Source organism: Myotis myotis, unplaced genomic scaffold, assembly GCF_014108235.1.
Source record: "Myotis myotis isolate mMyoMyo1 unplaced genomic scaffold, mMyoMyo1.p scaffold_m19_p_2, whole genome shotgun sequence".
In the NCBI taxonomy this organism is placed as follows: domain Eukaryota; kingdom Metazoa; phylum Chordata; class Mammalia; order Chiroptera; family Vespertilionidae; genus Myotis; species Myotis myotis.
The window spans coordinates 63,788,074-63,801,669 of NW_023416324.1; the positions used below are offsets into that span (position 1 = coordinate 63,788,074).

At 39.9% G+C, this 13,596-nt stretch overlaps 1 protein-coding gene across 1 annotated transcript in view; it reads left to right on the top strand.

The window, feature by feature from the left end:
- The first annotated feature begins 7,822 nt into the window (after nucleotides 1-7,822).
- CLCA1 (chloride channel accessory 1) overlaps nucleotides 7,823-13,596 on the top strand; it is a 33,612-nt gene continuing 27,838 nt past the window's right edge. Inside the window, exon 1 of the mRNA XM_036351068.1 lies at nucleotides 7,823-7,984. Coding sequence (XP_036206961.1) covers nucleotides 7,823-7,984 — 162 coding nt within the window. The remainder of the gene's footprint in view (nucleotides 7,985-13,596) is intronic.

The following is a 13,596-nucleotide window of genomic DNA, read 5'->3' on the forward strand; positions in this document are numbered from 1 at the left end:
AAGCTGATGAGTCTTATCAAAACACTACTTTCTGAGATCAATTGCCTCAAAGCAATTGACTCAACTGCACAAAAAGAAGAAAGCTATCCCGTACAGTGGGCAATTGCTTTCTATCTACTTGACACTGTGGAACAGAAGCATTATAAATGAACAAACACCCAAAAGAAACATTTCTTAAAATTGACATGACCTTATTTCACACCAATAAAGGAAAGAAGAAGCGAGAGCCCAAAAAAAGATAAAAGGAAAAGAAGAGAGTAAAATGGAAAAGAGGGGGGAAAAAAGATTAGAAATTAAAAGTAGAGAAGACAGGACCACCACTCTTGTGTTAATATGTTAGGATTTCAAAATGATGGCCGTTAGTCCAATATTTTTATTTTTATGTATAAATTTATTTCCATTACAAAAGTAATACATGCTATTATAAAAAGTTCAGATGTTTAAGTAAGATGTGACAAACAAAATAGATATAAAACAAATAAGCTTACTTCTTATTTTATTAATGGACATTGGTAATTCAGTTTCTTATTATTATAAGGTAGGCTTTGAGACAAATTCTATTACCTTTGTACATATAATTGTATGTTCCTGTGTGTTGTCCCTTGAATATGTAACCTTGTGTACCTGTGTGAGTATTATCTGTAGGGTAAATTCCTAAGAGTAGAATTGCTATGTTAAAAGATACACATCATTGCCTGGCTGGTGTTGCTCAATGGTTGAGCACTGACCTATGAACCAGGAGATCATGGTTCAATTTCTGGTCAGGATACATGCTGGGGTTGCAGGCTCAGTCCCTAGTAGGGGGCATGCAGGAGGCAGCCAATTAATGATTCTCTCTCATCCTTGATGTTTTTATCTCTCTCCTTCTCCCTTCCTCTCTGAAATCAATAAAAATATATTTTTTAAAAGGATACTCATCCTTAAATATTGATAAGTATTTCCCTCTAAAACATCTATACCAATTTTTCTTCCACCAGTAATTATGAATACCTGTTTCCTCATGGCCTGAAACAAGTAATGAACTGGGGGTTGCACATCAATGTCCTTAAAATATACCTTGGTCATCCTTACGTGTTGCCAACTAATGTAAAGTCCCAGCTTTCTCCATCTTAATGGATTCTCTCCTATCTCTCCTTTCAAAGCTAAGACTTAGATAATTGAGAGGGAAGGGGAAGTGTAAGGATGTTTTGCTTACTGAATGAATTATGCCTGTCAGGCATTGTATTAGTTGAGTTGTAGTTGTTTTGTTTTAAATTTTCAACCTTCAAAATACCAGTATGCCATAGCAAATATCCTATAAACTAGATTTTGATACAAGTGATATTATTAGAGATAGAAAGACATTTTGTAATGCAATCCAAAATTTGCATGCACCAAAAGCAAAGCCTTAAAATATATAAAGCAAAAGTTGATGGAACTAAAAAAAAAGAAATGAACAAATTCGCAATCATAATTGGAGATTTTAACACACCTCACAGTCACTGAAAGAATAAGCAGACAATAAATTGATAGGAATAGAGAATATATGAATCACATGATTAACCAACTTGGCCTAACAGACTAGAATGCTTTCCCACCAACTACAGCACACACACTTTTCTCAAAAGCATATGGAATATTTTACCAAAATAAACCATAAGCTGAGGCAAAAAGCAAGTCTCAAAAAATTTCAAAGGATTTAAATCTTAGTATGTTTTCTGACTATAGTGGAATAAAAATAGAAATCAATAATGGAGTAACTAGAAAATCCCAAATGTCTGAAAATTAAGCAACACAGTTCTATATAACTTATATGAAAAAGAGAAAGAGAGAGAGAACTCAAAATGAAAGTTAGAAGATGATCTGACTTTGGGTGGTAGGCACACAACTCGATATACAAATCATGTATCATAGAGATGTATACTTGACACCTATATGATCTTATTAACCAATGTCACCCAAAAAATGTAATAAAAAAGAAAATATTTGGAATGAAATGATAATTAAAATATGGCATATCAAAACTTACATGGTAAAACTAAAACAATATCAGAATGAAACTTAAGAAGTACTACAGTTTTAAATAAACTGTTCCAGAGAATAGAAAAAGAGGAAACATGTCCCAACTCATTTTATGAGGCCAGATAGCCTTAATACTAATATCTGGCAAGGACATTATAAGAATGGAAAAGTAAGACCACTCTCTCACATGAACATAGGTGCAAACATACTGAACAAAATCTTTGCAATTTGAAAAAGATACAACATCATGATGAAGTGGAATTATTCTAGAAATAAATAAAGAAGAAAAATCGCACTGCCCTCTCAATAGATGCATAAAGAGCATTTGATAAAACTCTGCACCTATTCATGATTTTTAAAAATGAAACTTCTTAGGAAACTAGGAATAGAGACTTTCTTAATTTGATAAAAGTATCTACAAAATATCTCTAGATAATAGTATATTTAATGGTATAATATAGAATGCTTTTCCACCTGAGTTTGTAAACAAGAAAAAAGATATTTTCTCCATTTGTAATCAACATTTACAGGAGGTCATAGCTGGTGTAATAAGGGAAGGAAACAAAATAAAAGATATGAGATTGGAAAGGAAGAAGTATTCACAAATTACATAATTATCCTATATAATAAAAGCCTAATATGCTAGGTGTCCAATTGTCTGGTCAGTCATTCAGCCAAAGTGTAATATGCTAATGATATGCTAAGGCCACTCAACCTCTCACTATGATGTGCACTGACCACCAGGAGGCAGATGCTCTGACGGGTAGGTTAGCTTGCTGCTGGGGTCTGGTTGATCAGGACTGACCAAGATGAGCCGGACATGCCCTGGAGCCCTCCTGCAGTCCCTCCCCAGCTGGCCAACCTCCTGCATCCCTCCCCAGCCCCAATCCTGCACCAGTGGGGTCCCTCAGCCTGGTCTGCGCCCTCTCATAATCCATGCTAAGGAACCCCTCCCCCAAGTACATGAATTTCATGCACCAGGCCTCTAATTAACATATAAAATACAAGAGAATCTACAAAGTACATACTAGAAATAATAAGTGAATCTAGCAAGCTCACTAAATATAAGGTCAATACATAAAAATCTATTATATTTCTACATACCACCTATAAACAATTAGAAAATGAAATTTTATAAAAATACCACTTACAATAGCACCAAAAAAAACCCCTAGAAATAAATCTAATAAAAGATGCACAAGGCTTCTACCCTGACAATTATAAAACATGGTTGATATTAATTAAATAAAACTTAAAATGAAGAGATATGCCATGTCCATAGATTAAAAGACTCAATATTATAGAGGTGTCTGTTCTCCTCAAACTGATTCAATGCAATTCTATCCAAGCATGCAGATTTTTGGGGGTAGAGTTTATAAGCTGGTTCTAAATGTTATATTGAAATAAAAAGGATCTAAAATAGCAAAAATAATTTTAAAGAAAAACAAATCTGGAGTGTTCACACTACCAGATATCAAGACTACAAAGCAGCAGGAATTAAGACACTATGACACCGAGATAAGGACAGTCACATAGACCGTAGAACAGAACAGGGAGTCCAGAAAGACTTGAGCATCTGTGGTCACATCATTCACAACAAAAGAACAACTGCAATTCAGTGGAGGAAAGTGTTGTCCTTTCAATAAATGATCTGGGCCTATTGCTGTCCATAAAGGAAAACAAAACAAGACAAAAATCCTGAATTTACATAATATACACAAAAATAATTTGAGGTAGATCATGGACCTGAAAGTGAAAGGTAAAACAATAAAGCATCTAGTACAGAATATTGTATAATATCTTTAAAAAATATATATTTTATTGATTTTTTACAGAGAGGAAGGGCAAGGGATAGAGAGCTAGAAACATCGATGAGAGAGAAACATCGATCAGCTGCCTCCTGCACACCCCCTATTGGGGATGTGCCCGCAACCAAGGTACATGCCCTTGACCGGAATCGAACTGGGAACCCTTCAGTCCATAGGCCGATGCTCTATCCACTGAGCCAAACCGGTCAGGGCTGTATAATATCTTTATGAACTTGGTAAAGCTATCTTAAATATGACCACATAAAACATTATCCATAAAAGAAAAGGCTAAATTGGACTCCATTAAAATTAAGAATCTCTGCTCATTCAAGGGTACCATTAAGACAAGCCACAAACTTGAAAAAGATATTTGCAATACATATATCCAATAAAGGACTCAATAAATCAGTAAGATAAAGACAACCTGATTAAAAGTTGGGCAAAAAAACTTGAACAGGCACTTCACAATAGAGGATATCAAAATGAAAATAAGTATCTGAAAAGGTATGTAACTTCTATAATAATAAAAGCGTAATATACTAATTAGATTGGACATCCTTCCGGACGACTTTCTAGATGAAGCCACGGCAGCGGGGGCCGGGGCAGAGGCCGGCAGCTGCTGCGGCAGGTGGGGGCTGAGCCCCTTGCACAGATTTCATGCATCGGGCCTCTAGTTAGTTATAAAGGAAAATGTAAATTAAAACCACAGTACAATATGATTTCACTTGTACCAGGGTAGCTAAAATAATAAAAACTGGCAGTACCAGGTACTGGTAGAAATGTGGAACAACTGGTACAATCACTTTGAAAAGAGTTTGGCAGATCAACTGAAGTTAGGCATATATACAACCTGTAACCCAGCAATTCCACTCTTGGTACATACCCAACTAAAATCAATGCTTGCACCTATGGCAGTTTTACTTATAATAGCCCAAACAGGAAATAATACACATGTTCACTAACAGGAATTGGTAAGTAAATTGTGGCATGTTTTTATGATGAAGTACAATGAAAAAAATAACATATTACTGCTACCTAAAATAACATGGCTGAACTTTATGCAGAAAATCTTATGTGAAAGTAGCCAGACACAAGAAGACATACTGTATATTTCTGTTTATATGAAATACAAAAACAAATAAAATTAATCTATGTGGCAATGGAAGTCAGAATAGTGATTACCATTTGGGGGTTTTCCCTAGAAGGAAACATAAGAGAGATCCGGCATATCTTTGGTAAAAGTTTGTCTCTCAGGGTGTTAACTGCCTTTTCTTCAAGTTTCCTCCCTGTCATCTTGCCCATCTGAACTGCCTCCAAGAAAGCCAGATTCCAGGTGCCATGGTGCAATGCTTTATGTGAGCAAAAGTCTGAGAATCTGTCTAAACTGGACTTGGGCACCAGAGATTATGGTGCTGCCATCACAGCCTGCCCAGTGGAGGTCATGCCAAACTAGGCTCTCTCCCTGGGGTAACAGAGACACGCCTGTAGTGTTACAAGATGAAGCAACTGTGGCAGCAGCAAGGACTCTCCACTGAGCAAGCAGCAAAGGCCTAGCCAGCAGGGAAAGCCAAGCACCTAAACTGGGTCCGTCACACCAGGTGACCCTATCATAGGCAACTGCGGGAGCTACAGCCCAACAAGAGTTTAGAGCCCTCAGAAGTGAAGGGTTGAGTTACAGCAACAGGCAAACAAACAACACAGATCAGCCAAAATGCTGACTAAAAGAGGGAGATTGGTGATGAAGATGAAGGAAGGAGGAAATAAATATCTATAATGGCCTTGATTCACGCTGTAGCATTAGGCACGACCATTTATTTCAATAACTCTTGCTCTAGGTTTCTCAGGAGATTGCAGTTGGCCACCACCTGGAGGAGAATCTATGAATGATTGGACCTGTACTTTCTCTCAGGGTATAAGTGAAACTGCTTGCACACACACACACACACACACACACACACACACACTAACCCAAACTCTACATTATAATATTGGAGCTGGACATGAAGGAAGGGTATGAGTGGATCTGAGCAGTTCAAGCAATGAGTTGTATTGGACTCGTCTCCTGGAACCTCCCTGGGCTTGGCTTCCTCTAATCCAGTGGTTCTCAACCTTCCTAATGCCGCGACCCTTTACTACAGCTCCTCATGTTGTGGTGACCCCCAACCATAAAATTATTTTTGTTGCTACTTCATAACTGTAATTTTGCTACTGTTATGAGTCATAATGTAAATATCTGATATGCAGGATGTATTTTCATTGTTCGCGATCCACAGGTTGAGAACCGCTGCCTAATCTACTGGATCCTCGGTCACTTGCTCCACCTCTATCACTACACACTCCTTGCAGGCCTGAGTGGTTCCACTGCCAGAGACCAACCAAGCACCACTGGGAATCCTTGACTCCTTGTACACCACAGGGCACGGGATTTCTCTGTACAGTAGCTATTTGAAAGACTGGATGGCCCAGCCAGGAAGTTCAGGGAGGTTGATCACCTGTAGGATATGAGAAGGAGGCAAACACTTTCCCTCCCTCCCTCCAATGGACTGTCCCAAGGCATGGTTTCTTTGTATATATAGCCTGTTAGGAGACATCCCAGATGGCAGGGCAGGTGCACCAGCAGGTTGATTTGCTGGGTTTCTTCATTGTACCCCAATAGTCTCTTAGTAACACTTTATCTTTCATTGCTTCTCAGCCTTCCCTGACTCATTTCCCCTTTCCCTCATTCTCACTGCTCTGGGAACAGACTCTCAAATCATTAACACATAAGCTTGCCTTATGTTTTTTAGGGAACCCAGGAAAGATACCTGTGGTTGGGGGTTTGAGATATTTTAGAATCTAAAAATTTTATATCATATGCATAATAAATGCATACATTTATTGAATAAATTATTTTTATATAAAAGCATTTTAGGATTATCTGGACAAACAACTTTAAAATTGAGTACATCCACTCTATTAAATGCTTCACTTTTGATTGCTTAAGTATTATATACTTAAGCAATAATTATTAGTGGTAAGTAATAATTTAATTTTTATGAGCCAATGTTAACAAAAAGGAACAGACAAGTTGAAACTGATGCTTAGCATCCTGTGAAGACCAAATAAAGTGATGGGATGAAGGGCTATTTCAAGTAATCTGAATACTACAGGAAAGTGGTGAACTAATTTGATTTTTCATCTAAAGTTTGGCAAACTTCAATGAATCTAGGTAGTAGCTGGCAGCCCATAGTTCATGTTCTGAGAGACATTTAATTTCAGTAAAATAATGGTGTTAATTTGAATTTCAGTAAAATAATGTAATATTGCTAATTTGAATTTTATTGAGCAATAGAGGTCTGATGAGAAAACTTGAGTTTGCTTTGCACAGTGATATATAAATTTTTATCTATTCTCACAAATAGGAAATATTCAATAATATCTATGTTGTTTGCTAATGCTTTTGGTACAAGTGGACTATCTAAGGAAGCACCAAGAAGTGCTAAGGTTATGTCAAGATCGATGAGGATAAAAATGACCACATTGAGGGATAACTGGATATAAGACTCACACTTAATGAATAGTTACTGTACGCATAAAACAGCCAGGCCTCCCCGGGGCAGGCAGAGGTGGGAGGGTGACCTTGTGTGGGCCAGTCTCCCTGGTTGGGCAATCATTTATAAGAAGTAAACATCCTTCAGTGGCTAAGCCGCTTGACACCTGTGAATCCTTCTAGGGAACCGGATGTGGTCTTCCCACCCTTTCCCAGCATCTGGCAAAGGTGAGGGCAAGGCTAATGATCCTCTCAAACAAAATATTTAAAGTACACAAAATTTAAGACTAAGGCATTGTTCCTCATATTGGAGACAAATGCAAAAGTGAAACAATTTTGGGTCCAGGGGTTAAAGTCTGGTGATAAACCACCTCTGATAACTTGGGAAAATGTGTGTCTCTCTAGTCATATAAATAGGGGTAAAGAAGGATGCCTCTAGAACCAAAATTTTTCCAAGAGAATAATCACAGGGAGATGTGTAGTAATGGGGCCATTTAAGAGTTCTGTTTTCATCTTGGTCCTTCACCTTCTGGAAGGGGCCCTGAGCAACTCACTCATTCAGCTGAATAACAACGGCTATGAAGGCATTGTCATTGCAATTGACCCCGATGTGCCGGAAGATGAAACACTCATTCAAGAAATAAAGGTAAGGTGGAAACGGTAACTACCCAGGCTTTAAACAATTTAAGTGTAATGTGTGGAGGGCAAGCATGAGTTCTCTAATGCATCTGTGTGATATTGGCAAAGTATTTTTATGTCTAAGTCTCAGTATCTTTGGTTGCAAAATGAAAATAGAATAGTTGACCATTAGGATTCTTCTTAGGGAGAAGATAATAAATGTAATGCACTTAGCTAAGAGTTTCATACATTGTTGGCGCTTAATAAATGATTTTCCGCATTTATTGATTGGGGATGATTCCGCTAGGGCAGAGCCAGTGGTATTTGGTAGATATTGAGATGTCCAGAGAATAATTCCTTTGCCTGGCTCATGTTAGATGTCTCCTTGTGTTCTTCTAATTACAACTCTTTTCTCTGTGATTTTAATAGAGAAGCCCAGGATACAAACCTCTAATTTAAGAACAGCCCTGATCCTTTCAATGAGAGGAAACTCTGCATTTTACCAGCCCCGATGCAAGGGATCCTCTTAGATTGCTGAGCGGCCTTGCCTTACTTATTACTTCTTCTCTGGGGGAAGGAAGAACTAGGGAGGAAGACACTCCCTGTCTAGGGCAGAGGGCCTAACTGTTATAAGGTGGAGAGGTCATGTACAACAGCAAACAACTAAGAATAAGAGGGAAATGCCTTATAGATAACCACCCGGGGATCTGGCTGTAGCACATCCAGAGGCAGTAGTGTGTAATGAGGAAAAGTACTGGTGTGTAAGATGGGGCAATAAGCTTGGCGAAGGGTATGTGGGAACTTTGTACAATTTTTGCATGTTTTATAAGTCTAAAATTATCTTGAAATATGGTAAAGAACTTTAAAAATGCATGCATAGCGTCTGGCATGTAGTAAGAGCTCAATTAATGGTAGGCATAACCATAATTCTTTTAGATAGAAAGGGTTCAATTTTTTAACCAAGCCAAAGTTCCTGAGTGTGAGCCCAAAAGTTAATATCACAAGAGTTCCATCGGTTGCCCTCAAGTGTTCCTTGCTCTGAGCAGAAACAAACCCAGAAAGATGGAGTTTGGAGAGAGAACCAGCTCTACCATCTGGAGGAGTTTGGGGCTGGAGAACCGCAGTAGTTGAGGAAGGAGGGGGATCTTATCTGTTTAACCTGTCAGATACTACTGCTACTGATGAAAGGGAAAGCTTTACCTTTTGAAATCTCTCAACAATCAGATAGCTTGGGTAAGTTTTTGATTGCATCTAACCTTAGAAATGGCATCAGCAAACATGAACGTGCCCCTTGGAGCAACAGACAAGGAAAGTGTGGGAGAAAAAATATAGCCAACAAGTTTCTGTCTCTGGCTAGACAGTCAGGAATGTGCCAGAAGAACATAAATTCCTTACCCAGAATGGCAATGCTAATGCACATTTACATGGTGCTTTAGAGCTTCCAGACGCTTTTACCTCACTCTTGGGGGTTTTCCTCCTGAGAAATCTACTTCTTATCACAATTATTAAATTGGTTTTCTGGTATGAGTCCTACTAAATGAGTTGGGTTTGAGATAAGTTGGTTTCCACATATTGTAAAGTATATGATGGTCTAACCACTGTGCTATACACCTGAAACTACTACAAAGTAACATTGAATGTACACTATAATTGAAAAATAAAATTAAAAAGTTAAGGGCAATAGTGTACTCAGAACCCCTAACTAAGTAGTTAATAAAAGTGAGTTCCTTACTACTAAGGTTCAGCTCTGCAGAGTTAAGGACCTTAATTGTGACCTTGTCTGCCTTTCCTGGCCATCCCTCACTCTGTTTTCTGAGAGGAGACTCTCCTCTGGTGCTCTTGTGGGAATAGAAGCCTTTAAGTCAGCTCTTAAATACTTGCTTCTGTTCAGGGCATTATGCTAAGTGAAATAAGCCAGTCAGAGAAAGACAAATACCATATAATTTCACTCACATGTAGAATCTAATGAACAAAATAGAAACAGATTCATAGATGCAGAGAACAGACTGATAGCTGTCAGAAGGGAGAGGGACTGGGGGGCTGTGTGAAATAAGTGAAGAAATTAAGCAAAAAAAATAAAACCCTCATAGACACAGACAACAGTGTGGTGATTACCAGAGGTAATGGGGGGATGAGAACAGAAATGTACACTTGAAACCTACATAATTTTGTTGACTAATGCAACCCCAATAAATTTAATTTTAAAAAATTGAATGACAGTCCCTAAGGTTTGTCCACCTACAAATTGCATCCACTGCAATTGCCCTGTCAGTGTGAGTTGTAGAGGCAGAGAGAGCACACTCCATAAAATGAGAGAGTGAGAGTCAGGAAGAAACACTCTCTGTGTCTCTGTCTCTAAAACTCTCTCTCTCTCTCTCTCTCTCTCTCTCTCTCTCTCTCTCTCTCTCTCTCTCTCTCACACACACACACACACCCACACACACACACACGATACACAATGGGAGCAGTGTATCTTGGAGGTATCCTCAATGTATGTGGGTCCAGGAACCTCTTTTCTTGGCACTCCTGGACAATTTGCCATTCATCACAACCATTTCATTCATTCATTCATTCATTCATTCATTCATTCATTCATCCAACAAATATTTACAAAGCTGGTACCAGAGGAGAAAGGGACCATTTCTTTACCATTATGTCAGGTACCAGAAATCCAGTGGTGAACAATATACCATCCTTATCACTAAGGCATTTCCAGCCAACCCTATAAACTGTCATCCGTGACCTCTCCAGGCCTCAAAAGTTTAAATGTCTATTTGGATACGAGGTTGCCTTCTCAAAATCAGGAACAGAGGCCAAAGCAAAAAACCATTATTGATGTTTCTGTTAAAACATGGAAGACAAGTGCACTTCATGCTGCTGCTGCTGCTTCCTAGGAGACATTGAAAATTCACATTTCACTAGTCAGATTCTAATATAATGCTCTAACACAGAGAGCTTTATACCTACTTTTTAACTTTTTGGTGATTTTGACTGCGTGTTTTTATTTTTAAAATGATACATTGTTAAATCTGCCAGTGGTTGATAAAAATCTCGCTTTTTGGAGTAATGAAATGCAAATCATTATAAGAAGCTTTTTAGAAGGAACAAGGCAACCATTATTACTACCTGAAAAGAGGGAAACTGAAGCTCGGAAAATAATATAAATTCCCCAAGTTTATCCCCTTAGGAAGTGGTAGAGAGGGATTCACCCGGCACCAATGCCCACGTGCTGCTTCCCCCTGTGAAGGGGGACTGGTTCTGTGCCTCATGCCCACCTCATGTATAAGTGAAACTGCTTGTACACACACACACACACACACACACACACACACACACACACTAACCCAAACTCTACATTATAATATTGGCGTCTAAGCACTCTGGTCTGCTCTGGGAAGGACTTTCCTCCTGCAATGGTCCCTTTTTTCTCTGGCTTTACCAGTGTTCCCCCCCCCCCCGGCCATTATCACATGCATATGTTATAATAGTTCCCATTAAAAAACAACAACAACAAAACCAAAATTCCCTTGCCCTGAAGTGCTCCTTCAGCTATTGCATCGTGTCTCCATTCTCCTTTAATTTACAAAAAAAAAAAAAAAAAAATCCAAAAACAAACCTGCTTGCACTGTTGTCGATATTCACTGCCTCCATTTCACCTCCCACTGTCTTGAATTTACTCATTTGGAGCTATCATCTCCATTCCACTAAAATGGCTCATCCACGCTGCCAAATACTTCTTATCCTCACCTTTCTTTTTTATTATTATTAAATTCATTGGGGTGACTTTGGTTAATAAGTTTATATATGTTTCAAGTGTATATTTCTATGGTGCATGATCTGTATATTGTATTGTGTGCTCACCGTCCAAAGTTAAATCTTCTTCTGTCACCATATATGCAGTCCTGCCCCCCACCCCCTTCTCTCTGGTAACTACCATACTGTCTGTCTATGAGTTTTTGTTCGTTTTTCCTCTCTTAATTGCTCAGCATCCTTTGACACCGATAATCATTCTCTTCTCCCTGAAACACCTTTACCCCGTGCCTGCTGATTTCCTTCTGAGTCTCCTTGGCTGACTCCTCCTCTTCCTATCACTAAATACTAAATGCCTGTGGCTGCCAGGGCTCAGTCTTCAGCCCTCCCCTTTCCTCTGTCCACACTCACTTTTGAGGGCAGTGATTTTCAGTCCTAAGAGACCCTATGCCTTTTCCAATAATAAATCTCCTATAATACCCTCTCTACTGTCTTCATAATGCATCTCAGGGGCATTTGTAATTAAACTCTACAGCTCCTTCATTTTAGAGAAATAAAGTTGGGTATAATTTGAAAATAAATTATATAATTGTGCCACTTCCTTAAATCTGACAGTACTACACTAAAAATAAATACTACCATAACATTTAGCTAGTCCTAAAATTACTGCAGGATCCAGCAGGTGAAGTCATATTCATTTTAATTTGAGTTTCTCTCCACTATAAGCTGGTGTGAGACCTTGATACTTACACACTCTAATTCTCAGCTTCTCCCTTAAAGGTTTATTGATCCTCAAAGGATCAAATGAGATGACACTCACAGCTAACATTTCACAAACATTTGTGCTAAGTAAACATGGTTCCCAGGACTTTCTTGACTTTACTTGATCCCCACAATTTCTTATGAGCTAATCACCATAATATTTTCCATTTTATAAATGGGATAGATAATTGAGGCTCAGGAGGGCTCAAGGAAATTGCCAGATGACGCACAATAAGTGCTGGAGCCAGGATTAGTGTCAGCCTCTGAAATCTGCATTGTCAATCATCACACTCTGACACAGAGCATGTGATAAGTGCTCAAAAAAGGTTAGCTATTATCCTATACTAGGGGCCCAGTGCATGAATTCATGCACCTTGAAAGGAACTGTGAGCTGTGAGGCTGCGGTGGGCACAGGGGCGGGCGGGTCTGGCCCCTGCCTGGCCCCTCCTGGCACAGACCCCAGTCTCCTGTCTGCTGGCAGCCCCACTCCCACTGCCATCGCTCCCACATGCTGACAGCACCAGCCCTGCTTGTACCCGCTGATGGCACGGAGCGATTGGGGCCAGCACCAGCAGTGGGTGTGAGCAGTGGCTGCTGCCCCGATCGTCCCTCAGGAGCAGGGGGAACTGGAGAAGCCCTCAGGGGTGATTGGGGCCAGCAGCTCTTGCTCGTACCTGCTGACGGCGCTGAGGGATCCGGACCAGTGCCAGGTGCCCGCAGAGGGTGCGAGCGGGACCATTGCTGGCAGCAGGGGCAAGAGGCGGCTGCTGGCCCTGATCGCCCCTCAAGAGCAGGGGGAGGTGGAGAAGCCCTGAGGGGTGATTGGGGCCAGCACCCGCCGCTTGCCCCCGCTGCTGGTGCCCGACGCCGGCCCCAATCGCTGGGCACCATGAGTGGGTGTGAGCAGCGGCTCCCGATCCCGCCAAGGCTGACACCCACCTTGTTCTGCATGCACCCCCTGGTGGTCAGTGCATGTCATAATGACCGGGTTTTTAGTTGTTCGGTTGTTTCAACGTTCGGTCTATTTGCATATTAGGGTTTTATATATCCTATATAATAAAAGGCTAATATGCAAATAGACCGAGTGGCAAAACAACTGAACAACTGGTCTCTATGACATGCGCTGAC